The 26,202-nt window shown below is 33.0% G+C and overlaps 2 protein-coding genes, 1 long non-coding RNA gene and 1 pseudogene across 9 annotated transcripts; 2 read left to right on the top strand and 2 right to left on the bottom strand.

Moving 5' to 3' along the window:
- Positions 1-3,007: 3,007 nt before the first annotated feature.
- Positions 3,008-5,386, top strand: LOC107913471 (V-type proton ATPase subunit G1). Of its 2 annotated transcripts, none has more exons than XM_016842068.2 (4): positions 3,008-3,230; positions 4,142-4,255; positions 4,584-4,684; positions 4,980-5,386. In XM_016842068.2, exons 2-4 carry the CDS (start codon positions 4,168-4,170, stop codon positions 5,121-5,123), a joined length of 333 nt encoding a protein of 110 aa, XP_016697557.1. In that variant the 5' UTR covers positions 3,008-3,230; positions 4,142-4,167; the 3' UTR covers positions 5,124-5,386. The 2 variants fall into 2 exon arrangements, with proteins under 2 accessions (XP_016697557.1, XP_016697559.1); XM_016842070.2 differs by having other exon boundaries at positions 3,112-3,230; positions 4,163-4,255.
- On the bottom strand, positions 5,283-8,179 carry LOC107913470 (tyrosine-specific transport protein). Of its 6 annotated transcripts, none has more exons than XM_016842064.2 (8): positions 8,012-8,179; positions 7,706-7,910; positions 7,220-7,616; positions 6,992-7,129; positions 6,680-6,908; positions 6,119-6,263; positions 5,745-5,909; positions 5,283-5,659 (listed from the first exon to the last, which is right to left on the bottom strand). In XM_016842064.2, exons 1-8 carry the CDS (start codon positions 8,140-8,142, stop codon positions 5,465-5,467), a joined length of 1,605 nt encoding a protein of 534 aa, XP_016697553.1. In that variant the 5' UTR covers positions 8,143-8,179; the 3' UTR covers positions 5,283-5,464. The 6 variants fall into 6 exon arrangements, with proteins under 6 accessions (XP_016697553.1, XP_016697555.1, XP_016697556.1 ...); XM_016842066.2 differs by having other exon boundaries at positions 6,125-6,263; XM_016842067.2 differs by having other exon boundaries at positions 6,749-6,908.
- A 3,708-nt stretch (positions 8,180-11,887) lies between these two features.
- LOC107911159 (laccase-17-like) lies at positions 11,888-16,682 on the bottom strand (annotated as a pseudogene).
- A 5,321-nt stretch (positions 16,683-22,003) lies between these two features.
- LOC107911416 (uncharacterized) lies at positions 22,004-22,773 on the top strand. The gene is made up of 2 exons (XR_001687877.2): positions 22,004-22,380; positions 22,528-22,773. It is a non-coding gene; the product is annotated as an uncharacterized lncRNA (long non-coding RNA).
- Positions 22,774-26,202: the final 3,429 nt, after the last annotated feature.

Genomic DNA, 26,202 nt, shown 5'->3' with positions numbered 1-26,202 from the left:
TGAAAAGTTAATATTTACGTTAGCATAAAGTACACGTGGCACGCCATTTGTCACTGTTTGGTTATTCTGTCCACCATGCCAATTTTTAACAGTAGAAATGGGTGAACTTTTCAACAGAAAGCATCAGTTTGCTCTTTGGTCTAATATACAACGATTAATTTGCCTATTTTTTTAGTGGAAGGGGGGGGGATGGAATCTGACATGTAGTATAGGACAAAATGCCACTTCTTTAGTTTTTGAAATTTAGATGAAGTCTTGACTGGTGATGTTTATAATGAGATTTGATGATAAAAAGTTCAAGAGGATATTTATCTATGATGGTAATCTGGTAGCTCTCTTCATTTTCTGAAAATATATGAATTGGAAAACACTTGGGATTGTGATGTTCTTAACAACTATCTTTATTTTTCTTTTGATGTTTCTCTTGGGAGTTGTTCTACTTGACTTTTGAGCCTTTGGAGGATGGAATTTCTAGCGAAGCTTTCAATTTTTTTTTCTTTCCAATCCTCTTCCGGAGTTGATGCTTGCCATGGACATATATGCATGCACAGCAAACCCTTTTATTCCCACCTTTTAAAGGCTAATGTAGAACAAATATAAGCTTTTTGAACTTTGAAGAATTGAACTTTTCAAGTTCCCATGTTCGTTTTTCCTTTGTGTTTTTTGTTTAGTGAGCTTAGCCAAGAAGCAAAGATACTGGAAAAAGCCACCCGTTTCTTCTTTCAGTACACTTGTCAAACTGAGCACACACAAGTGAAGCCGTTTTATATTTGCCTTAAAAAACAAGAAACCCAAAAGACAAGAAACCCAAAAGACACCATAGTTTTGCTTCCGTTTAAGCACAACCGACTTCTAGTGATGACCTTTGTCATACATTCTTACTATATCAGCTATTCTTTCAATCTTCAATGGTTTCTGGAATTGCTTTTGAGACATTCGTAGCTCTTGTTATACCTGTTTGTTTTATATACTTGTTTTTGCATTGCGTAATTCGTTATTATCATCGCCTAATATGAATTACCCCCTTTCAGCTTGTGTCGATGAAGAAGATTACTGATGGCATTTGTTTTAGGCGCCGAATCCGTGTACCTTGACCGCAGAATTGTACAAAAATGAAATACAAAGAAGTAAAATTGAATAATATTTTGCAAGAATCGAATTCTAATAACTGTATTGTGGCAAAAACTATATATTTGATTGTTATAGGAATAGGATTGATGTTGTTGCTCATGATATCAAGTCATTGATGTAGTGAATGATTTGTTGTATAATCTATTTTATGTTAATGTTTGTAGAAACTGTCACCTTTTGTTGATTCAATTAGGAATGCCTTCCATAGCTGGTGGAAGCTAAGCTTCTTGCTGGGATTTATTGTTAAAAACGGTGTTGTAAAATTAGACCGGACCAACCGGTTGAACCAGAAATCGGTCTGAATTGGGAATCATTCAATTGTTTAAGAATTGGTTTGAACCAGTAAAAAACCAAGAAAAACCAGAAAATGAATTGGAAAAATGGATATGTCACGTCAACAAAGTGAATAGAGATTATATTTTTTCATTTAGTTTAAGAATTGAAAGGGATGAAAAAGTAATTTTTTTTAAAGTTGGAGGATTAAATTAGTTATTATATTAAAAACGGGTTTAATTGGTTGGTTCAATTAAGTTGAAAAATAATTAAAAGTTTATTTAATTTACAAAATAAAATTGTATTATTTTTTATATTTTTATATAAATTTATTAAAATCAATTACAATTTATAAAACAATAAAAAGGAATTTCTTTTTCCAAACAAAACTTCATTTATTTATAATACAATTTTTTATAAATATTATTTTCACTTAATTTTTTCTTATATCTTGAATGAGTTCAAAAGTCACAATAGTCCCTGTTATACGGTTATTTATTTATTTATTATTTTATTTTAGAAAATGACAAAATAGTCATTTAAACTTTTTGCAGTATGAAACTTCTTGCGGGTGTCCCGTGCAAGAAGACATCGAATTTGTTCTATGGTACACGTATCATATATCTATATTTAAATAGGTATAATAATTTATTTGGTCCTTCAATTTTATAAAGGAAATATTTTAGTCATTTATTTAATTTTTCGTTTTTTTAGTTGTTAAACTTACATTGTTTGTCCAATCGTTCTAAAATAGATAGAAAAGTTAATGCCTGTTAATTTTAGTGACGTGACATCCATATGTATGTTATGTTAACAATAAATTAGTTATTTAAATATAAAAAACATCAAAAAATATTTTTATAAATTTTAAATTTAAAAATTTAATTAATTGATGATATGTCAATACTCGTGTATACATCAACAATGTTAATATACGTTAATTTTTTCATCTATTTTGAGGTGGTTTGACAAACAAAACAAGTTTAGAGGTTAAAAGAGAAAAAAATAAATATAGGACTAAAATAATCTTTTTTGTAAAATTGAAGAGTCAAATAAATAATTATTTCATTTAAATATGTCTCTAAGTTTGAGTGTTATTGATGTTTTAATATACAAATAATTGGATTTAATTAGTCAATAACCCTCGTCCTGCTTGCAATGTTTTAAATTGACTGGATATATTATCTAAAAATTTTATTTTCTATGATGCTTAAATTCTTTTAAAAATTAATTTAAAAAATAATTATTTTAATTTGTTAAAAAATAGATGAGTACAACTAAACAAATATAAATATGATCAAACATATACATGCACAAAATTTTTTATGGTTTATCACTGATATAATTCTACTTCGATTGAGACACGTGACAATATGAGAAGTAATTAGAAAAGCACATACGGATGACTCTTTGTCTTATACTGTCAGAATGATCATTCGGTGATCGATTATCCGCATGCCTTATATCACTATAGAAGGGATCGTTCGTCTTAAACCACTTGATTGGACTCTCTATTAGGCCACCCGAGTGCATTCTCTTCAAGAGGGATCACCTGAAAACTACAGCTTATCTGTAAATGCAATGTATGATGAATTATAGATATACTCATTTTTAAAATTCTAAAAATAAATTTAATAAATATAATATAATATTTATTATTTTAATGATATATATATTTTTTATAAAGACAAATAAGGGTAGAGTGGTCATTTGAGGAATTCAATTATTTCAATTTTTTTCCCTTGAAACTCTTTTAAATAAGCAGCAATTGTTGGTGCCTAAATTTTCTCCTTAAATCTCAAATCACAAAAACACCTATTCTCCTGGTACGTCTTCTCTTAATCTCTCAATCTTTCTCTTTACTTTTCCTTACATTTTCTTCATATTTTCAATAATTTTTTCTCTATTTCCATAATTAATATTGTTTAACTGTCCAGATCACTACTTTTTTTAACTCAAACAATTTAATTGTATTATTAAAAATAAGATCTTTATTTAATTTGAAAATTATATAAATCTAAATGCTCTACCTTTATTTTTTCCGCTCTGATCTGACTATTCTGTTTATCGATAGTTGTAATTCACTTAGATTTAGATTTTTTTTTTGTGGTACATTGTTGTCTGCCTTTTTATGGACCTAGATTTCATGGGTTTTTGAGAATTTTTGAAGGAGATTGCTGATATTGAGTTATAGAGTTGGCTTTCATAGTTGGTGGCATTGTTGTAAATTATCTTGGTGATCAAATCATGTTAGCCATAAAAGTTTGATGTACCAAAGGATTTGGATGTTGAACTTGGCTTAGACTGAAATGTATGCTAGACATGAAAATGAGGTCCTTGTATTCTTAGTAGTCTCTTTGAGTTTTAATTTTACTATGGATCTAGAAAGGGGAAATTGAAGTTTTGATGACTTTTGAGCTGGGGATATCAATGGGGACTGGGGAGGAATGGTTTAAAATCCTTGTGAATGTTAATGTAGTAAAATTGATTCAATGAATGCTTGTTGATCTTACTTGTAGTAAATATACTGATCTTGAGTTTGTCTTACTACATGCTATATGTTAATTGATGCAAATTAAACTTAACATTATCGTATCATGGTTGACCACTATTGAACTAAAGTTATTGCTTGGCCTTCTAGTGTTCCGATGGATTTTGTTCTGTTTATTGTGTGACTGGTTTTTATTCCAATGTATTCAATTACTAGAGTACTAAAGAAAAGGAATCTTAATTTTAGAGTAACTGTAACAAAATTCAGCAAATATGGAAGCCAACAGGGGCCAGAACGGTATTCAACAGCTGCTAGCTGCAGAACAAGATGCTCAGCACATTGTCAATGCTGCAAGAAATGGTTAGCACTAGTCTCATTTTTATTTTTCTCACACCTTGGCTTGTAAATAGGTCAAGAATAATAAGATGTTAGTTTCTATGTTGATTCCCTTTATTTGTTTAGATGATATATTGAAGATTTATAGAACATTTTTTGCGTACTTGATTTCACTTGATAAGGAGACTTGGTTAAACAATTTAATTATGTAAACATGCAAGCGCATGTGTGGACTTGTGGAAACGTGGAAGAGAACTTGATTTGACTTTCATGGTTGCTGTTCTAAGAGGTAGTTGTTGCCTTTTTTTTTGGAAGGACTAGATGTCAATTCACATATGTTTCTTTTTTTCAGCAAAAATGGCTAGACTGAAACAGGCCAAGGAACAGGCAGAGAAAGAGATTGCTGAATATCGTGCTCAAGTAGAGTATGAGTTCAAGAAGAAGGTGGCGGAGGTATGAATTCATAATTTCTTTTTCCTGTTGCAATAACTGCAGTATGCTGAAAATCTTAGATATGAGCAACTGTCCCTTTCTTGGCTTCCATTTACTGAATCTCTCAGACGGTTAAATAGTTTCTGCAAGTTTTCTGGAATTCATGTTCTTATTTAGTGAGATGCTATTTTGCCATTTCCATGGTATCTGAAATCTTATCATGTGATTGAACTGTAGGCGATAGACTTGCTTCGAGACCCAGTTATCCTTGATTATAATATGAGCTAAACCATTAACCATGTTTGTGGATTATCAGAGTAGCGGATACTCGGGGGCTAATGTGAAGCGGCTCGAGACTGAAACAGATGCAAAGATCAATCACTTGAAAAACGAAGCTGCAAGGATATCTCATGATGTTGTACAGATGCTTTTGAAGAATGTGACAACTGTGAGGAACTAGGGGGTCTTCCATGAAGACTGATGGTTTAATTTTCTACAACATTCTATCAATTCCCAAAACTCAGAGCTCATGCTTAGGAACAATTTTATGTCATTATTTTATGATTTGTTGTTATTTTTGTTTGTGCCATGTTCCTGTTCTGAAATAAACTCCAATGTGTGCCTTCTAGAAATGGTTTCTCTTAGTATTTCTTGGAACTTGATTTGAATTCTTGATGAGTCTTGATCTCAGCTCAATATTGTTTAATGGATTCATTTTGTCTCTCTCCTAATCTCAACCTCAACTTTTGCTAATTTAGTTTCTGGAATAATAGTTAAATACAGACATGTTTATCCTTTTTCTCAGAATTGCAATGCCAATAAATCCTGTAAAATTTGCTCCACCACTAAGCCACAGGCAAATAATCCAACTCCACAAATTGCAGGCCAAGCCATTGTTAATCCCTTCTGGTTAGAACCCTCACCTTCTCTGTTCCCCATGGCCCAAGCCATCGCTGGTGGAAGAACTCCATAAAGCATAGTCATGCAATAACCCCCCTGCATCAAAGTTATGAAAATTTAGTGCTTCAAGTTCTACATCCTTAACACCTTTAATTCATTTATGGCTTCGCTTTTAACTTACTGCAATATCTGTAGCAGCAGAGAATGCTTCTGGAACTGTTGTTGAAACTATTAGTGTTGGAGTTACCACCATTGCCATTGCTGTGAACCCGGTTTTATTTCTTCCCCACCAATTTGTCAGTTTGTCTGGTTCCTGCTGTAGGTCATCCAATGCCAATGCCTTTATCTGCATGGTTTTAACAATTATACAGTAAGTTGAATGTGATAAACAGGTTGTAAACTAAGAGGGGGAGGTTTACCTCTCCCTTCACCTCTCGTCTGCTCATCTCTCGGTTCAAATAAAAGAGCTGGAGGGAGAGGGAGAGGGAGAGTCTTTACAGCGTAAGTGTCGGATACAGGGTATTTGCTTTCAGAAATATGAAGAGTTGGGGCAACCTGTACCGAAGAAGAATGCCATGACAGGTTCTTAAGCTGCTCCTTAAAGAACTCTGAAAAACTGAGGAGAGTGCCAATCATTGATGTTCCCACGGCCAGAAGTGAAAATGCTTCTACCATAAATGAAACTCCATTCCATTTTACCCTGAAACAAGGGGGGAAAACATTAAATTCAGGGTACCAACTCATGTTAACTTATCTGACTATATGAATCATCCCCCAATAATCCTATATGAATCCCATTGGAGAAAGTTCAACATCTATGCTCAAGTTTTAGGTTTTACAACAAATAGGCTTTGGTTTCAGCTCCAATTCTATTTTTTGGAGGAGTGTTGAATATAACTATATGCTCGTTGGATCGTTCATTATACCTAGGCTACTATTATTAACTGCCCAAACCTTGGTATGTAAGTTATGCGTGAGGGTAATGCTCATTTCCTTCTAGGCCTACCTGATATTGAAGCTGCCTCTACAAATGGGTAAAACTTGGGTTCTAGTGTTGAAGTTTTTCCTTATATTTACAGAGTTACGATGCCACATTTCGAGATGTAAAAAATGTACCTAACATAATGTTCTTCTACCGAGGGGATTTTGCAAATGTGACATGTAGAATCTATGTATTTGACATACCCCATAAGCAGCTCAACAGGATCAACAACTTGGTCAGTTTGTGTTGAAATGCCAAGTGCAATAGCATCCCAAACAAGCAATGCCAACAAGGGAACAAGGCTGCCAAGCAAAACCGAAGCCCTTAATCGAATAAGGTCACTACCTAAATAAGCACAAAGGACTGCAATAACCAAGAGATATCATAACCCCATGATTAGAAAAATATGAAGCTTCATATTGAAAACAATAGTGTGTTTCTTTTACCCGGTGCAACATCATGGTATACCAATGAAAATATCATGACAGGAATGGTTGCTGGAACTTTCCCCCAATCACCATTTCCCTCCAGGCCTGACCATCCTCCTAACATAACTGCTACAACTTCAATTGCCATTAATAAGCCTGTTCACATAAAACCACCCATGGTTAATCGAGATAGAATTTATCTATGATACTCAGACTCGGGTGTAAATAACTTGTCCAAAATTATACCTATCATGGAAACAGTGAGCCATTGGTTCACTTGATCAGTGACTTGTGTTCCACCAACAGAGATGAGAAATGTGAAAAGTGCAGTGAATAGGAAACCGGAAGCTGGTTCAGGAAAATTGATCAAATGGAAAAGGATCTCTCCAGACTTGGAACTATAGGCAATCATTGAAGTGTAACCCAAGAAAACATAGCTAACAGTGGCCAAATTTCCACCCCAATCACCAAGTGTCTCTTGTGCCATTGTCCTTATGGAAATGACCTCCAATTCACCCTCTTCTTCCTCCTCCTCCTTCTTCCTCTTCCTTTGTAAACCAACATTTATTTCAATGAGTAAAAGTGCTTCAATTAGCAAAAACGCCCAGCAAACTACCAAGGATATTGAACTTGGAACCACACCCTGCAGTGTAAAAAGAAGTTTAAAACTTCATTAATTACCCAGTCACCAAAAGGTAAAAAAAAACTCAATATCTATTGAAAGCAATTTACAGCAGGAGAGGCCTTCTGTGGGAGTGCAAGAATCCCAGAACCAATACTAGTGCCAACAATAAGAGCAACAGCTCCTGCTATGGTTCCTTTTTTTCCAGCTTCATTGATAACACTTTCTCCCTCTTTTGTCACATAAATTTTGTGAGTCCTCCATGGGTTTTTCTTCTTTTGCAGATATTGACAACCATATGGATGTTTCGTGCTGCTAAAACCAACCCCCAAAACATGGATAAGGAAACAGATGATCATATATATAGGAAACTTTAAATGAAAAGGTACCAAAAAGAAAGTTAATGTCATACATACATCTTGATATTGAGGCAAAATATCTCTCTTTTTTGGTGAAGATTTGGAGACTTGGAGATTATGGTTGCATTTTTTATGTGGGCTTTGAGTGTGAGGGAAGAGGATGAAGTCATGCAGTTGGTGGTATCCATGGAAGAACGGAGTGTGGTGAAATAAATGGACAGTATAAATGCAAGGATCTTCCAAATATCTTGGAAGTGGACCACTTAGTTTACAAACTTTTTTGCTTGTTTTGGCCACAAAAAATAATTATTCTGGAATTAAAAAAAACTTTATGAACGAATTTTAAAAGTTGTCTAAATTATATTAAAAAATAAAAATTAATTAAAAAAATACATTAAAATTTTTGAAATCCTTCTTTTAGTTTCACTAGAGCTGGCAAAACAAGCCCGAGTTCGAAAGCTCGCTAGTGCCGATCCAAGGCCGTAACGATCTGAGTTTGAAAAATTTCAAGCCCGAGAAAATCCGAACTCGACAGAACCCAAGCTCAAGTCTGAGATCGATCTAGACCGAGCTCAAGATAAATCTGACCTAAGCCCTGAAAATCAAAATTTGTAATTGAATAGTCATAATAGGAATTAATAATTAATATATTTTTATGATATCACTCAAAATAAAAAAATAAAAAAATAAAAAATCTTTATTTTATGAAAATTTATTTACAAGCATTACATATTGTTATACCTTGTGTAACGAGTCTCATAGATCTTACAGTGTAGCTTGTGAACCTCAAAGTGCATTCATAGTGAGTTAAACATGTGTCTCTTAATAGAATTAACTACACTGCAAACTTGGGGTTTAGTTTGCGAACCTCAACTCAATGAAATTTAGAAAGAGACAACTCCTCTAAGACCATGTGAGGGCCATGTGGAGGCTCAAAGTAATTGATTGTTAATCATCCTAAAACGTCTCATCTTAGGATGTAACATCATTGTCACTTCCAACAGCATCAAATCAGATTTCTGCATCAGTAACCTTAAGACATGTATCCAAGCTTGTCCGCCACTATAAAAGGGCTATGCAAATAACTCATACACACTTACGTAGGCACTCCTTTATGATTTCTTAACTCTTTCAAAAATTGAAGCCATTCCTAACCTTCACTTCATTCTCTTCCATTCTACCACCATCTTCTTCCCTTTGTTTACCTCATTGGTTAACCATTAGTGCGGTGAGTGTGGACGAGCATGTCGCATCCATGTAACACTGATCCTTCTAGCACTGAGTTTGATCCCATCCATGTTCACGTTACAAACCCCACTAAAGTGGTATAAGAAGTCGAACTACAGATCGATTAATGAAAATGCAAGGAAGACTTTGAGGTAATTCATTTGGATAACTAAGAATTTGTTCTTGGCTTGAGTTTCCTTGACAAGATTAATGATCTGTTGGCTTCTTTTGTCAGTTGTATATGCATCTTGGATACTCAAAAACAATAGTGCGTTATGCTGGTGAGTCGAGACATGAAAGGTGGAATCAATGTATTATCGGCAATCCAACTAGCCGGTGATGTTCATTATGGTAAGAATGTTGACTTTTTATATTGGAATGCTAAGGAGACCCATTTAGAAATACTAGAGGAGTGACAAATCAATGTGAAACTTGTTAATTTATTAGTGGGGCTACCACTTATGAGGGAAGTGGGTTGTGCATCAGACTTTATGGGAAAAAGTAATGATGCAAACTAGACAGTCAGATCAAGTAAATTCTACGAGTAAGGTAAATCTCAAACACTTATCTAGTGTTTTATATTATAATTTATCATTGGTTTGGCAAAGACACAGGGGCTTTTTCAGAGTTTTAAAGCAGGTAAACCGAGAGGCATACAAACTAGAGTTGGTGGGAATACTTAAGGTTAACTCAATGTTCAATGTGGGTAAGCTTAAGCTTATTTGTAAGGATAAAGAGGATTTCGATCGAAGCAAGTCATAATTAGGGCAAGTAAGAGTGGTAGGATCTTGTGAATAAGATGTACCAAAAAGAGAAACTGTTTGAATTAGGCGACAGATGAGACAAAAGCTGAGGTAAATGTTTCGAGGGAAGGAACTACATGACAGAAAGACTAGTTGGGAACTAATGTCATCCTGTGAACACGACGAGGGTTTTGTAAGAATGATTAGGGGAGAATGTTAGGGGCCGCAAATCAAAGCCTGTGACTAAAAGCCTGTGACTAGTGTACAAAGAGCGTCCAATAGAGGTCAACTAATTAAATGAGGCTTATTTGACCCGCTTGAATTGGCCCAATTCATGGAACCCAAAGAGAAACCCATCTACTTGAAGCCTGTGTGGCCCTATGAAACACTCTAGTAAAACTAAGATTACCGGAATAATTATTGTAAATCCTAAAAGATAATATTGTATAGAGTTTAAATCCCTTAGAACTTTTATATTGTAGATAGGCACTAGCCTTAGCCATTGATATAATTCAATTTGTACCGTAGGATCTGGGGGAGCTTAACTTTAAATAAAGCCCCCCCTCATTTGTAATCATCCTATTGTACTTTATTGTTGAGATAAAGAATATATTTGTGAGCATTTATTCAAACACATTGTGTGCATTACTTTTTTTGTGGCTTTCTAAATTTTTTGTGGCTTTCCAAGATTAGTGAAGATTATTCATTATTATAATAAATTATTTTGATGATAATTGAAGGTCATCTTATTGGTAATTGAAATAGTGAAAAACCAATAAGTAAGTTATATTATTATCCTACTTATCTTTTAGTTAGAGTTAAGTCTTGTAAGCTTATAAATTACCATTCATGGGATTTGTGTAAAGCTTAGAGCACACAATTGAGTTCATTTTGTGAAAAACATTTTATATGTTTTATCTTTCATCTTTGAGTGATTTTTTTCAACTTTTCGTAGGAATTGGTTTTTTATATTAAGGAAGAGTTCGTTCTAAGCGTATTTAATGTTGGTGTATAGAGATAAAATAAACTTATGAGAAATTAACGAAACTTTTAATGCGTGTATTAATGTCACTTTCTTTAAGGTTCTATTCGCGTCCAGTTATATTATGGTGTGTAAAAGAATTACTTGCAAACGAACTTCGAGATGTTTACTTGAATAATTATGACTATTTGTTAATAATAAAGTGACATAATTTTTGAATTTCAGAGACATAACTAATCACTATAAATAGTGACAACTTTTGTTATATAACTTTTTATTTACAACTATTGAAACCTTATATATATTTTGAAAATGTTCCGAACACTTGAAAAATGCTGCAATTATACATGGATTAGAATAAATTAGACTTAAATTATTATATTGTGAGATTTAATAGTGGAATCAAGTAAGGCTACGCTGAGATAGATTAATTTTGAATTTCATTACAACTTCCTATGTTCAGAATTCTTGCAAAGCTTGGAAAAAGTGTTAACAACTTCAGCTAAGTTGAACGCTTCACTGAACATTATTAAATTTTAATGTAATCAATATATGAGATTACTTGGAAACCTGTAAAAATGCATGGAAAAATTCTATAATGAAATGGTTTTTTTATGAGACCACAACATATTATTGTTATTAACCAAGATTCTAAAAGATGATTATAGCTATCTAGCTAAGTTGGTATGATTCAGGTTGAGCTGATCAGTTAGGGAAATGGTATTTTAATGAAAATAAAGCAATAAATTTAGTATGGAGAAGTTGCAAATTGTACAAATATGCTTCAGAGGCTTGTTACAAAATAAATTGCTTGCTTATTGTCCTAACTTCGCAAGAATCAAGAAAACAAATTTGGACCATTGATAGGCTAATGCCAAAAAAAAAAAAGAAAAAAAAAGTCAACAAATCAAAACGGCTAAAATTAAAAAAAAAGTTCAGGCAGGTTTTTGGCCAAAATGAACACAAGAAGTGTCATATCGATCAACATTTAGGAAGATCTATTGGTGGAGGCAACAATTTCTAAGTAGGAAGTTCACCATCCAAGACAATCCAAGCCATCTTCAAGCCCCAGCTGGTGTGCACTTCTAGATGTGTTAGTATCTCAAGGCTGCAACTATTTTTAAAATAATAAGACTAAGTCTTAAGGGGATTTGTTAGCTTGTTAGTAGGAGAAGGAGTTGTTAGCTTGTTAGTAGCAATTTGAATTTATTTCTTGTTGAGGTTGTTACTTGGGACTTGTATATAAGGGCTGCTTTGTTAATCAATTAAATTATCCCTTCATTTATATTTTGTTCTATACTTCAATTAGTTCTTTGCTAAATCAACAGTGGTCTTAGAGCCATTTTTCTTGAAGGACTTGTGAGAAAAGTTTTGTGAGAGTTCTGAGAAAAAAATTTTGAGAGATACACTTGTGAGGTTTTTTTTTTGAGGAAAATGGAATCGGGATCGAGTAACCTGTCCATCTTAGCCCCACCTGTGTTTTATGGAGAGAATTATCAAGCATGGGCCGTGAGAATGCAAGCATACATAGAGGGTTGTGATTATTGGGAAGCTATTGAGGAAGACTATGAGGTGACTCCACTTTCTAATAATCCAACTATGAATCAGATCAAAATGCATAAGGAGAGAACCACCAGGAAGGCTAAGGCAAGGTTTTGTCTTTATGCTTCAGTTTCGCCAGCCATATTCAATAGAATTATGGCTTTTGGATCAGCGAAGGAAATATGAGACTACTTCAAAGCTGAGAGGATCAAGAGCATGAAGGTGTTGAACTTGATCAGAGAATTCGAGAGGCTACAAATGAAGGAGTCTGAGTCAATCAAAGAATACTCAGACAAGTTGATAGATATTTCTAACAAGGTAAGAGTTCTTGGGGCTGATCTCTCTGATTCTAGACTGATGCATAAGATACTTGTCTCCGTGCCTGAGAAATATGAAGCAACAATTGCCTCTTTTGAGAACACTAAGGACTTGACTCAATTGAGAGTAGTGGAGTTGATTAGTGCTTTACAAGCACAAGAGCAAATGAGGCTAATGAGGCAGGAAGGAAGCATAGAAAGAAGCATAGAAGGAGCATTAAAGGCTAAGATGTAGCAAGGCGAAAAAGGAGAGGAACAGAAGTGGAATTGGAAGAATAGTGATTGCAATAGTGGTAGTCGTTCAGAAACTGCTGCAAAAGGTAATGGTACTGGAAATTTTCACAAATATTCTTCATGTAAGTTTTGTGGAAAAGAGAATCATCCTCATTTCAGGTGTTGGAGAATGCCATATGTAAAATGCAAAAAGTGTAACTCGATGGGGCACATTGAGAGGTTCTGTAAGGAATTAAAAAATCAGCAGCAAAGTGGAGCACATGCTGTAGTTAAAGAAGAGGATGACCATTTGTTTGTCGTCTCTTGCTTCTCATCAAGCATTTTATGTGACAGTTGGTTAGTTGATAGTGGTTGTACCAACCACATGACTTATGATGGGAAGTTGTTTAAAGATCTTGACAGGTCATTTAAATCGAAAGTAAGGATAGGAAATGGATAATACCTAGAAGTAAAGGGAAGAGGCACAGTAGCAATAGAGAGCTGTGCTGGAACTAAGTTGATTTCAGATGTTCTGTTTGTACCTGAGATTGATCAAAACTTGTTGAGTGTGGGGCAATTGGTAGAGAAGAGATTTAATGTGATGTTCGAAGAGGGAACGTGTCTGATCCTTGACTCTAGTGGCAATGAATTGTTTAGGATCAAGATACAGAAGAAGAGGTTCTCATTGAATCCATTAGAGGAGGAGCAAGTGGCATCCAAGTGTCAGGAAGATAATCCTATCGTGCAAGAACAACTGCAAATCAAGTGTTTTGAGAATGAGGAGTTGCATGCAAATGTAACTCTTTTGGAGTAGCAGGTGACATCTCTCTCTGATAAACTATCATCTTTTGCACATGAAATATCTGAAGAACATGCTGAGGAGCCACGAAAAAAGAATTTATCTCAGGAGATCAAGCGTAATGTGCAACTTTAGAAGAGAATAGTGGGTTATGTTTCCAAAATTAAAAGCCGACTAAAGAAGCTTCATATGTGAAAGAATTGACATCTGTAGATGTTGTTGAGTTTAAGAATTTAGTTGGTAAGGTGATTAAGCTTTCAATGCAAAATACAAAATTGAAAAATGAATTATTAGTTACGAGAAGATTGGTTAATCAAACTATAAATCATATTAATCGCAAGTATAGTGACAACACAAGATCTTAGAAGAAGGGAAAGCACTCTGGCCACTCTCATGACTTTTCTAGAGCAACTTGTGATGATTTTGAATTATGGAATTTTGATTTAGATGGCATTGCATGCTTGGAAACAATTAGAGGCAACTCTTGAAGCTGCACTAGTCGAGAAGGAATTCATAAAAAGCGAATATTGAAGAAACTGGTTTTCAGAGATCAGATGACGGATATTTTACTACATTTTTCATATTAGTCATTTTGAATTTCTTAAGAATAAATTTGGTGTCTGCAGTACTTGAGTTAGGAGGAGAATGTTAGTATCTCAAGGCTGCAGCTATTTTTAAAATAATAAGACTAAGTCTTAGGGGGATTTGTTAGCTTGTTAGTAGGAGGAGGAGTTGTTAGCTTGTTAGTAGCAATTTGAATTTATTTATTGTTAAGGTTGTTACTTGGGACTTGTATATAAGGGCTGCTTTGTTAATCAATTAAATTATCCCTTCATTCATATTTTGTTCTATACTTCAATTAGTTCTTTGCTAAATCAACAAGATGGCAATGCATGAACCATACCCCTGCAAACATGTGATTCTTGTTGTCAGTGGTTATCATCAACTCAAAGCAAGCATTTGATGAATCTAATTGGTGTTTAACATGTCACTTGCTTGGATTGTTGGCTAGAAAATGAATTGCAACCCAACCTCCTGATGGCACACCAACAGTGTTCCTTTCAACAGGGTCAATTAGATTGAACTTTGCAGGGTCTTTATTTGGATCAAAGTTTCCAAAACCTTGGCTGATAATAAAGAAATTGAAGCAATGTAGATGAAGAGGGTGCTTTCGGCTCCAAGAATGCTCGTGTCCTGCATAACTAGCTCCATGAAAGTGTTAAAAAGAAATACTACTACCTTTGTTCCGTTGCTTACCATAGTATTGTTAGGTGGTGAGCCTGTATAGTTAAATGAAGTTATAGGGGTGCTAGGAAAATCAGGGGTGTAAACTCCGTTAGATTGGCTGAAGAAATGAGCCTGGAGTAATGCTGTAGTCGGCATTGCAAACGATACATTATTCACTGAAGCTACAAACTTGGTTCCATTAAGTCCTTGGCAAGTTTGGTTATGCTGGCATGGGCTGGTTCCGAGACCAACAGTGAAGCAAAAATGCTTTTCAACCTTCTGAGGCACATTGGCAAGATATTGTATGCTGGCTAAGCTACGAACTTTACTCCCGAATTTTGTAGCAAAGGAATTGTCGTTCAAAGCAGGTAGAATTGGTTTAACAATGGCAACATTATGTTTGAATGAAGGCTATTTGGTGGTGACTCGTATTCTAAAATACCAGCAACAGTTGAATTATCGAATGTTCCTTGGCCTGTCACATATGGTCTAGCCGTCATGAAGAAAGTGGCATTTGGATAGCTTGGTTTAGTCTTAAGGATCACATTTGTGGTCTGACCAGGGGTGATGAGAAGAGTTTCAATCTCAAATGGTTTAACATAAACGGCATCAACATCAACAACAGTTAGTGTGTGATTTGCTATGCTGAAGAAGAGTTCATCATTGAGTGCCGCATTGACTAAATGCAGAAGGTAAGTTTTGCCAGGCTTCATCTTCAACTTGAATGTATCTGTCAAAGTTGTTAGTCCACAAGTGAATCCCATAGCTTTATAATGTATGTGTACATGTGTGGGTATGTCTAAAGCTTTTATTACCTTTGGCTGAGCAGTTATAAAGTGGTCCGGAGAGACCATTGATGGTATAAACATCAGAGACATTTGGACTTCCACCAGCCTGGAGTGCCTGGCTAATAACAGCCTCAGGATCTGCATTGAACCACTCTCCTGCAATTTTATCATAAAAGGCTTTATGTCAATTTGAGTTAGCAAAATAAATGTAGAATCTTAATAGATCGGTTCATTGATGATTTCATTACCGAAGACAATGGGAACTTCTTTGTAAGGCTTAGCAAAAGGGTAAGGTACGCCTCGCTTAGGAAGAATGATAATGGGACCATAAAGAGTGGCTCTTAGCCATGATATATGGGCATGCCTGAATAGAGTCCCTCTTTGGCCTATAATGGTGAAGTTATGAATGCAGCTTTGGCCGATTTGTATGGGACACTGAGTCACATATGCTGGCCCATCCACTTCGAAGCTGTCGAATGCCATGCCTGTTTCAAAAAGACATCACCATATAATGAAACTTTAGACCTTCCCTCATTAAGCATAGATAATTTATTCAACATGTAAATGTAATATCCGCATGATGTCATTTTCAATGTAAACTTCAATACCAGTGGATAGAAATATTGTTAGGCACATGGTTGACCACTTTGATGAGAAGCTGATCACCCTCCCTTGCTACAATGCGAGGCCTTGGAAATTGTCCATTCACCGAAACAATGCTTCTTGTATGGCACAAACGTGTCACATTATGCAACTTGACCTACAAAATGGGTAAGGTACACCAAGTCACAATCAAACAGATATTTGGTTGATAATCCTATCAAATTAATACATACGTCAAACTTGTAGTGCCTGGTGATCCCAAATACAGGGTCAACAGGTAGACAGTGTAATGGCCCATTTTTGCCCGGCCCATTTCAGTATTTAAAACAATAAATCCCCCCCCAAAAAATAAAGTCCAAGTCTAGTACAAAATTACAAACATATAATTTGGCCCAATCGAAATGGCCCATTACTTGAAAAGATTGAAGGTCCACTATGAGCTTGACTCATATAGAAATATAATCTTTAAGGATATGCAATCTTAGATATGATACAATCTTAGATATGATATGCAATCTTAGATATGATATCCAATCTTAGATATGATATGCAATCTTGAAGATATGATCTTGTAATCTTGGAGATTTAATTTGTAGATATCCTTTAATGTTAACCGTTGATGTAATTGATCTGTACCGTTGGATTTGGGGAGGCTCAACTATAAATAGAGGCCTCTCCCTTCATTGTAAATCACTTGAGTTTTGGGAAGCAATAAGAATTCTTGAGAGCATTCACTCAAATTTCTCTCCCTCTTGCGTTCTTACTTTTTGTGGTTTGTTCTTATTTTATTCTTCGTCTATCTTAGTTTTTCAACCCTTTTTTTATTTTAATTTCTTCATTTTTCAAATATGTATATTTATTCCTATCTTTTATACATTTGATTATGTATTTTATATATTATAATATTTAACCTTTTTATATAGTTTATTTTCAAATATATATTTTCTATGCATGTATATATATTATATTATCATTTCATGTATTTTGAACTATTGCATTATATTTTTATAATTTGTAAATGTTCTATTTATTCATTTTTTAGTGTATGTCATTTATCTTATTTATGCATAGTTTCATTTTTTTATATGCTATGTTTAATTATTTCTTTTATATGCTATTTTATGATATATATTGTTGTACAATTTTTGCATGTATTATGTTTTTCTTTTAGTTTACTCAGATTTTTATTTGTTTATTATCTTATATTTATCCTAGTATGATTTTTTTCATTAAACGTATGTTCATGTTATTTAGTTTTGTCTTAATGATATTATTTATGTTTGTATGGAAATGTTAGAATATTTTGTACATCTATGCTTCATGATGCATTAATATGTCATCCTAAAACGTCATTTAAAATAATATTCCAAGGTTTTTTTTTTTAAAAAAAGAGGCAATGCTTGATGTTTGGAAACTTCGAGAAAGGTAGTGCCCTAACTTACTGGGTTGCGACTTTTCTCGTTGAATTCGAATAGTCAAGCACCCTTCTAAGTGATTTTGAGTTTTCAAAACTTAAACAATTATTTCGAGATTTCAAAACATAGTGTCCTAACTTACTGGATATGGCGTTTTGTTGTTTCGAGATAGAAATTTTCGAAAGACGAGCTTAGTTTCAAAGGTTTTAAAATGTTGCGTCCTAACTTACTGGATGTGATGTTTTGACTCGTTTAAAATAAATGAGCCTTAATTTTCAAAATTGAGACATTCTAATTAAAAGAGGTTTGCATCTTAAAACTTTCAAATTTCCGACATTAAAGACACTTGATAATCAATTAGGTACCAATTTTTGGGCGTTACGAGGGTGCTAACCCTTCCTCGTACGTAACCGACTCCCGAATCCGTCTTCTCAACTTTCGTAGACCAAAATTAATGTTTTAAAACAAAACATTTTATAAGGTGATTCAATCACACCTAAAAATATTGGTGGCGACTCTCGTTTTTGTTTTTCTTAAAGTCGATTCCCATTTTTCAAAACTCGATTTAAAAATGGTCTCGACAGACAGAAAGTGAAAAATGAGAAGAAAACCAGAAATGCTGGTGATGAAAGAAGAAAATCTCCCATTTCTTTTTTCTTGGTCTGATTTCTCTTCCGATTGAGTGAACTTATGAACTACTCCTTGAGTATGTATTCATTGAAGAATACAAAAGAGTGTATATATAGTGAAAGGCAAAGGGGTGTTTGGTGTGTACTTTTTTTTTTTTTAATTCGATGATGGAAACTATCTCAGTTATATATATATATATATAAAGAAACCCATAGCTTCATTTTAGACTTCAGTATGATGCAGACCCAGTTGTTAGAGCAACTTTAGAGTGGTGTCAAAGATAAGTCAAAGCTTTATATTTAAACAAAGAAATCTATACTACATGAATGCTATTCTATGTCCCATAATGGACGTGACTCTGAGCTTATTTCTATGTTAATAGTACAAAACCCTCATTATCTTCATGGGTGAAACTTGGACCCAACTAAGCAATTCTGTAACATTTGATAGTATCGTATATCATTTGCCCCAAACATGACACTGACATTTACCTACCATGTAAATTTCAGAGTTTACATCAAGCAGTCATTTCAGAGTTGGATCTCATGCAATATCCTTTTAAATTTTAATGAAGAAACAGGTCATGGTGGTAAAAGGAGGAAACCCCCATGGAAGCAACTGTTCTTCAAGCAAGAGCAGACTAATAGCTACAAAAATTAAACTTCTCTTTTAAGAGATATATATAGAAACTGAAGATTAGCTTGAGTCAAATATACAAACTGCTTAATTGTGTCAATTACTGAATTGGACTTTTACATGCCAACCACTCTCTCTTTCTCCCACAAAAAGGCAAAGATTAAACATATATCCACACCAACGTAGTCCCCATGGCTATATCCAAAAACAATATTTTTCCACCCATTTGCCAAAAGTGAAAAAAAAGTTGTCCCATCAAATAAAATTATAAATATTATTTTAATTTGTTATTTCTTCTAATTACAAATGGATTACTATTTACATAAGATTAATTTACTAATGACATATATATATGTCAATTTTGACTTAAACTTAAAAATTTGATACGATCAACTCAATTTTATAAGGAGAAGTCAACAACTTGAACCCATCCAACTTAGATTTGAAATAATCAAAACAAATAACTCGAAGTGACCTGAATTTAAATTAAGTACAATATTTTTTGAAAAGTTAATAAACATAACACTTATAATTATAATATTATTTTTTTATTTAGTTATAACTTATAAATGTAATTATCATTCTCTATTATCATAAAATATACAATTTTGGCTTATATTATACAATCTTGATGGAAAATTCCAAAAATTATAAATACTTAATAAAAATATTCTAAAGTAAAATTAATAAGTGAAGAAAAATCATTGAAATACAATGCAAAATTACAAAAAAAAACTTTTGATTTTGATTTAAATTGACTTAAAATATTTTATAATTTATTTAAAAATCCTAAAAAACTTGCCGATTGAGTCTTAGCTCAATTAACATGGATATTGTTGTTAGTGCAGGAGCACGTGGGCTCGAGTGCGCTAAAAGTCACTATTCTTTTATTTAAAGGTTGGAGAGGAGTTATAAATAATTCTAAGCATTGTCTTATATATTGAAAATAATGTAAATAAGAATTATAAATAATTCTAAGCATTGTCTTATATATTGAAAATAATGTAAATAACAATAATTAACATCTTCATCTATTGAAAAAGGTTTTACTTTTTATGGTTTTATATATTTTGTATTAATTAAATTTAACTTATAAATGACGAAAAAAATTTATTTAATAATAATTGTTGGGAAAGTTGTTCTTGCTCATTCTATGTCCTGTCGAAACCATTTTTTTTAAAACGGGCTTCAACTTTGTTTGAAAATAAAAATTAAAACGGGAGTCGCCACCGATCTTTATTAGGTGTGATCGGATCACCTTTATTTTAATAAAACAAGTTTAGTTTACTAAAACGGTGTTTTTGGTCTACGAAATTCAAGAGAACAAGTTCGGGAATCGGTTATGTGCGAGGAAGGATTAGCACCCTAGACACGCCCAAAAATTGGTACCGAATTGATTAGTTAGTGTCTTAATGTCGAAAGTTGAAAATCGGGAATGGATTTAAAATACAATCCTTTTTTATTAGCGTCGATTTAAAAAAAAAAGGTTGAATTAGCTCTAAACGATTGTTAAAGATTTCCTCGTCTCTAGATATCGGAGTATCACATCCCGTAAGTTAGGACACAATACCATGAACTCTCGATCGCAGGTTTATCTTTAATTTTAATTGGAATTCCGTGTATTTTAAAACTCAAAAGGATATTTGGCTATTTAAAACCAACAAAAAAGTCGAAACCCTGTAAGTTAGGGCACAATTTCTCGATGTTCCAAAACGCGAAACATTACCTTATTTTAAAATTTTTGTTTTGGATAATAGCGAATACGATACTTAAACGACGCACGTTATTTTGTTTGGATTAAAATAAAACGATTTATTGGATAAATGCAACGAGGCTTGATTCATAAGGCGATGATGTGATATAAAATATAGTAATGAGCCTAGAATAATGATACATGAACACAACATTATACGAATGAATAACAATTACACAAAATAAACGAATTAAAATACACATAATGGGGATACATCACTTAAATAATAACATCGATAAATAAAGACCAATGAATTAAATAATATATAACAATCTTAAAAATAAAATAAAGTATAAAGTAAATTAAAATAAATAAAATGTAAAAAGACTTCAAGAATGGTAATAAATGAGTTTCAAAATAATGTAAAAGAAGAATTTTAAAATCTATAATACATAAAGCAAATTAAAAATGATATATGAATAATTTTAAAATAGATAATATGTATAAATAAAAATGTAAAATAAATAATATGGAATAAGTAGAACGGGTTTAAAATAAGGTATATAAAATAATTTCAAAATAAATAATATATAAGTTAATTTAAAAATAATAAATAAGAAGTTTAAAATATATAATACGTAAAAAAATTAAAAATAGACAATATAAATATATTTTACAATAGTAACAGTTCAAGGGTAATATAAAGAGAGTTATTTCAAATACATAATATACAATAACTTAAAATATTAAATAATTTGAAATAAATATATAACAACACGATTTTTAAAGAATTATAAATATATAAAAAAGCTTGAAATAAACTATATGTATACATATATATATAATAGGTAAGGAATAAAAAATAAATAATACATATAAAATAGATTAAGATAACATATATACATAAAGCAAGTTAAAATAAATAATAAGAATTTGAACAAACAGTACATTAAATAAAATTAGAATAGATGTAAATAAATAACATATAAAATATTTGAAATAACATATAAATGAAACATAAAAAAAAGGTTAATAAATGAATTAAATAGATTTAGGATACGGCTAAAAACGAATTAAAATTCGGGGTATAAAAGTATAAATACTAAAAGGTTAATTAGGGATCAAAACGAAAACCAAACAAGATCTGAGGGCTAAATTTTAAAAACAAAAGAAAACAGAAAATGGGGCCTGATTGAATGTGGTTGCGAAGGAGAAGGACCAATCGCACAAATCTCCCATTTAGGGAGAATGCACAAACCCCTACTCACCAAACGGCGCCGTTTCAAATGATTTAAAACCATAAAATTTCCTTCTTTTTTCAATCTGCCGTTTCTTCTTTTATTTTCCAAAGAAAAAAACACAAAACACTCTCTCCCCCTTTGTTTCTCCGACGAATCGGATTCCATCACCGCCCGCCGTACCACCACCGTACTCGGTGGCCGACGGTGTGCGAAGATGGGCTTTTCCCCTTTTTTATTATTATTACTTAATATTTATGAACAAAAAAATGAAGAAAAAAATAAAATAAAAGAACCAAGCAAGAATCTGAAACGGAAGTGAAGATTAAAATGACCTTTCGAAGTTTTCTTTTGTTTTTATTTTCTGATGTTTGTAAGTGTTCGTAACCGTTTACAAAGAATAGATCTTGGCTTTTAAAGCCAATCTACCAACAGTTGGTTTCATGGTTTTTGTTCTTTTGCTAATTACTTCTTTGTCATTCGCGTGCCTTTTTTGCTGTTCTACTTGATTTTGTTACAGGTGTCGTGCGACACGTGGAAGAGGAGCCGATTAGGGGCGTGGTGGCCAAGGCATGTGGCGGTTGAAGCTTGGAAGGGCTAGGGTTTTGCTGAAATGTTTTGTGTAGTTGGGCTAGGGTTATACATATGTTGTAAATGGACTTAAAATTTAGATTTTTTATTTGGTTATTTGGGTTTTATTTTTTGTTTATTTACCTGGGCCAAAATTGGCTATTACATGTCCTATTATAACGAAATTGTTTCTCCACTTGAGCCTTGAATATGTTTCTTTTATGTTGAGTTCAATTCACTTGAATGTGACATATTTGAAAAAATTAGAAGCTGAGTTGACTAGGGTACTAGGATTCCCTACTGAATTGCTTAAAGTGATTAGATAAGCATGAAAGTCTTATTATCTTTTAGTGATTAAAATGTTATTTTTAGAGATAAATATCATATTTATTTAATAGAATTTCTGAGTAATTGGAAGACTAATTTATAAAGACTTTTATGTGATAAATATTCATGATTGAATGTTGCATAATGATTAGAATTTACTCAATCAGTAGTTGTAGCATCTCGTAGCTTAAACCCGACGATCGGCTTGGATATGGGTGTTATAAGGATAATGCTAACACATATCTTCTTGGATTGCAGGTCTTAGTAAAAAGGATTATAAATAAGACAACGTGAAAAACAAATAATATTGTGATCGAATAGAGGTAGAGAACACTATGATAGATACATGGGAATTGTACAAATACCTCGTCGATTTGCTAATTTTCTGTTAGTACAAATCTTCGGTGAAGAAAATCTCGAACACACGAACGGAACTCGAACAGAAGAAGAAATAGGATAAGGCTCAAAGGCGTGTATCAAGCCACTATCTTTAAGGTTATATTTGCCCTCACCTATCTTGGGTGTGCAAACGAGTTCCAAGCAAATTAACCTCGAGGATACAATGAAGCCAATGACTATTCGCGTTTTGCACTGACGAGAATAGCCCACTACACACTGAGCAATTGTATGATAAGAAACTCAATTTCTATAAAGGATTTCTACAGTAATACTTTATAGAATAATCTAATAATATTAGAAAACGAAAGAAGGAAAGAAAGAATATTAGAATTTGTTGGTATGATTTCCAAATGAAATCTCATTCCTATTTATAGGAATTTTCATGTCTTTTCATGGAGACATCTTTCAGCAATAGGTGCCTTTCTGAATAATAATGTCTTTAAAATAAACACATAATTATTCATTTAATTATAACTATTCAAATAAAATTATTTAAATAGTTATAATTCTTTTTCAAAAAATCAAACAATATAATCTTTTGATTAATTATACCCATTCATTTATAGTTATTGGAACACTATAAATATTTGAAAATGTTCCAACAAACTCCCCACCATTTTCAAAATATTTTAGATTTTGATATTCTTGGAAATCAATTTGCATAAATGAAAGGTATCTTACGATTGAACCTTCACTTAGTGAAAATATTTTAAAGTTAATCGAAATTGCATGGTAGACTAAGCTTTGAACCAACTATTTCATTTGATTAACCGAACACATCTCACACAATAATTTCAACATCGGTCAATGCATAGTATCTAGGGACACTATTATGGCCATGTGTCTGTGTCCTCTTTCCATGAGTGCTGTCAGAACCAAACCCTTGAGCTCCTAGAAGCGGCCATACTTCCACTTACATAGGTAGATCCCATCAAGAGTGTTCCTGTAATTATAACACTCTAACATTTTTATGTTATGGGTCCATTAAGAGTACATTACTCATCATTCCCTTATCATTTAGGGTATCTAGCACTTTAATCTTAGGATGGATTTATTTACAATGCTAACAATCACATACTAATGATGTACTTTGTCTCATTGAACTCAAGACTTGACATTATACCAAGCATTGAGTCGAGTTTCCATCATGGGTGACTCTAATTAATGGGCTTGAGTCCCATCCCTTTTGAAGTCCTTTTTACTGTGTCTCTAGCAAGACTTTTTGTCAAAGGATCCGCCAAATTTTCACTTGATCTCACATAATTAATAGTGATCACTCCATCAAAAATTAATTGTCGGACATAACTATGACTTAATCCAATGCGTCTAGACTTTCCATTATATACTTGGCTATATGCCTTTGCTAGAGTAGCCTCACTATCACAACGAATAGAAATAGGTGAAATTGGCTTAGGCCATAAAGGTACATCATAAAGCAAATTTCTTAACCATTCTGCTTCTTTAGATGCAGCGGCTAATGCAATAAATTCTGCTGCCATGGTGAAATCAGTAATACAAGTTTGTTTCTTGGAACCCCAAGAAATGGCTCCTTCACCAAGAATGAAAATCCATCCACTAGTAGATGCATGATTTTCCAAACTTGTAATCCAACTAGCATCCGAATACCCTTCTAAAATTGGAGGATATCCATCATAACACAATCCATAGTTAATAATTTTCTTTAAGTACCTAAGTACTCTATTCAAAGCTTGCCAATGCAAGCTACTTGGATTACTTGTGTACCTACTCAATTTCCCAACAGCATATGCAATATCTGGTCTTGTACAAGTCATTATGTACATAAGACAACCAATTAAGATCAATGTAGTTGTATGTAAACCTAGACTTGCATATTTCAATTGATCAGTTTTCCTACCAGCATTAGATACTAATTTTATTTGAGGATCCATGGGTGTAGATGCAGATATATAGTTGAAAAGATCAAACTTTTTAAGCACCTTTTCAATGTAATGTGATTGTGATAAAGCTATAGTGCTTTTATCTTGTGTTATTTTAATCCCAAGAATAACACCTGCTACATCTATATCCTTCATAGAAAAGTTACTTGACAAGAATTTCTTTGTGTTTTCTATTTGTTCCAAATCTGTGCCAAAAATGAGCATGTCATCTACATATAAGCAAATTATGACACCTTTTCCATTTTCAAATTTGCTATATATACACTTATCGGATTCATTTATTTTATAGCCATTAGCTAAAACAACATTGTCAAACTTTTGGTGCCACTGTTTTGGTGCTTGTTTAAGTCCATATAAAGATTTAACAAGCTTACAAACCTTATGCTCTTGTCTTGGAACAACAAATCCTTCTGGTTGTTCCATGTACACTTCCTCTTCCAATTCACCATTTAAACATGCAGTTTTAACATCCATTTGGTGAACAACCAAATTATATATAGAGGTAAGTGATATTAAGAGTCTAATTGTAGCAATTCTTGCTACTGGAGCATAGGTATCAAAGTAATCAATACATTGTTTTTGTGTAAAACCTTTGGCTACCAACCTTGCTTTAAACTTATCAATGGTTCCATCGACCTTCATTTTCTTTTTGAAGATCCATTTACAACTTATTGGTTTGGACCCCGATGGAAGACCAACTAAGATCCAAGTTTGATTTCCCATTATTGAATCTATCTCATCATTTATTGCTTCTTTCCAAAAAGCAGAGTCTTGAGATTTCATTGCCTTCAAATGTAATAGGATCAGATTCCGTATTATAACAATAAGGTATCTTATTGCATATACTTTCACCTTTTCCTTCTACAAGAAACATAATGAAATCTGGTCCAAAATCTTTGACCTTTTTAATCCTCTTACTTCTTCTTAAATCTTGACAAGATTCATCATTATTATCAATTTGTTTCAATGGAATCTCATTC

This window comes from Gossypium hirsutum, chromosome A13, assembly GCF_007990345.1.
Source record: "Gossypium hirsutum isolate 1008001.06 chromosome A13, Gossypium_hirsutum_v2.1, whole genome shotgun sequence".
Taxonomy (NCBI): domain Eukaryota; kingdom Viridiplantae; phylum Streptophyta; class Magnoliopsida; order Malvales; family Malvaceae; genus Gossypium; species Gossypium hirsutum.
Note: the sequence above shows the minus strand (reverse complement) of the source record. Positions and strands in the feature narration are given on the sequence as shown.

Bases quoted from the DNA above. Each gene is read 5' to 3' on its own strand.
- LOC107913471 (XM_016842068.2), top strand. From the start codon at position 4,168: ATGGAAGCCAACAGGGGCCAGAACGGTATTCAACAGCTGCTAGCTGCA. The intron at 4,256-4,583 runs GTTAGCACTAGT...TCTTTTTTTCAG, and splicing joins TGTCAATGCTGCAAGAAATG to CAAAAATGGCTAGACTGAAA. The intron at 4,685-4,979 runs GTATGAATTCAT...GTGGATTATCAG, and splicing joins TCAAGAAGAAGGTGGCGGAG to AGTAGCGGATACTCGGGGGC.
- LOC107913470 (XM_016842064.2), bottom strand. From the start codon at position 8,142: ATGGATACCACCAACTGCATGACTTCATCCTCTTCCCTCACACTCAAA. The intron at 7,617-7,705 runs GTAAATTGCTTT...TTTACACTGCAG, and splicing joins CACAGAAGGCCTCTCCTGCT to GGTGTGGTTCCAAGTTCAAT. The intron at 5,910-6,118 runs GTTGCCCCAACT...AAAACCATGCAG, and splicing joins GGCATTCTTCTTCGGTACAG to ATAAAGGCATTGGCATTGGA.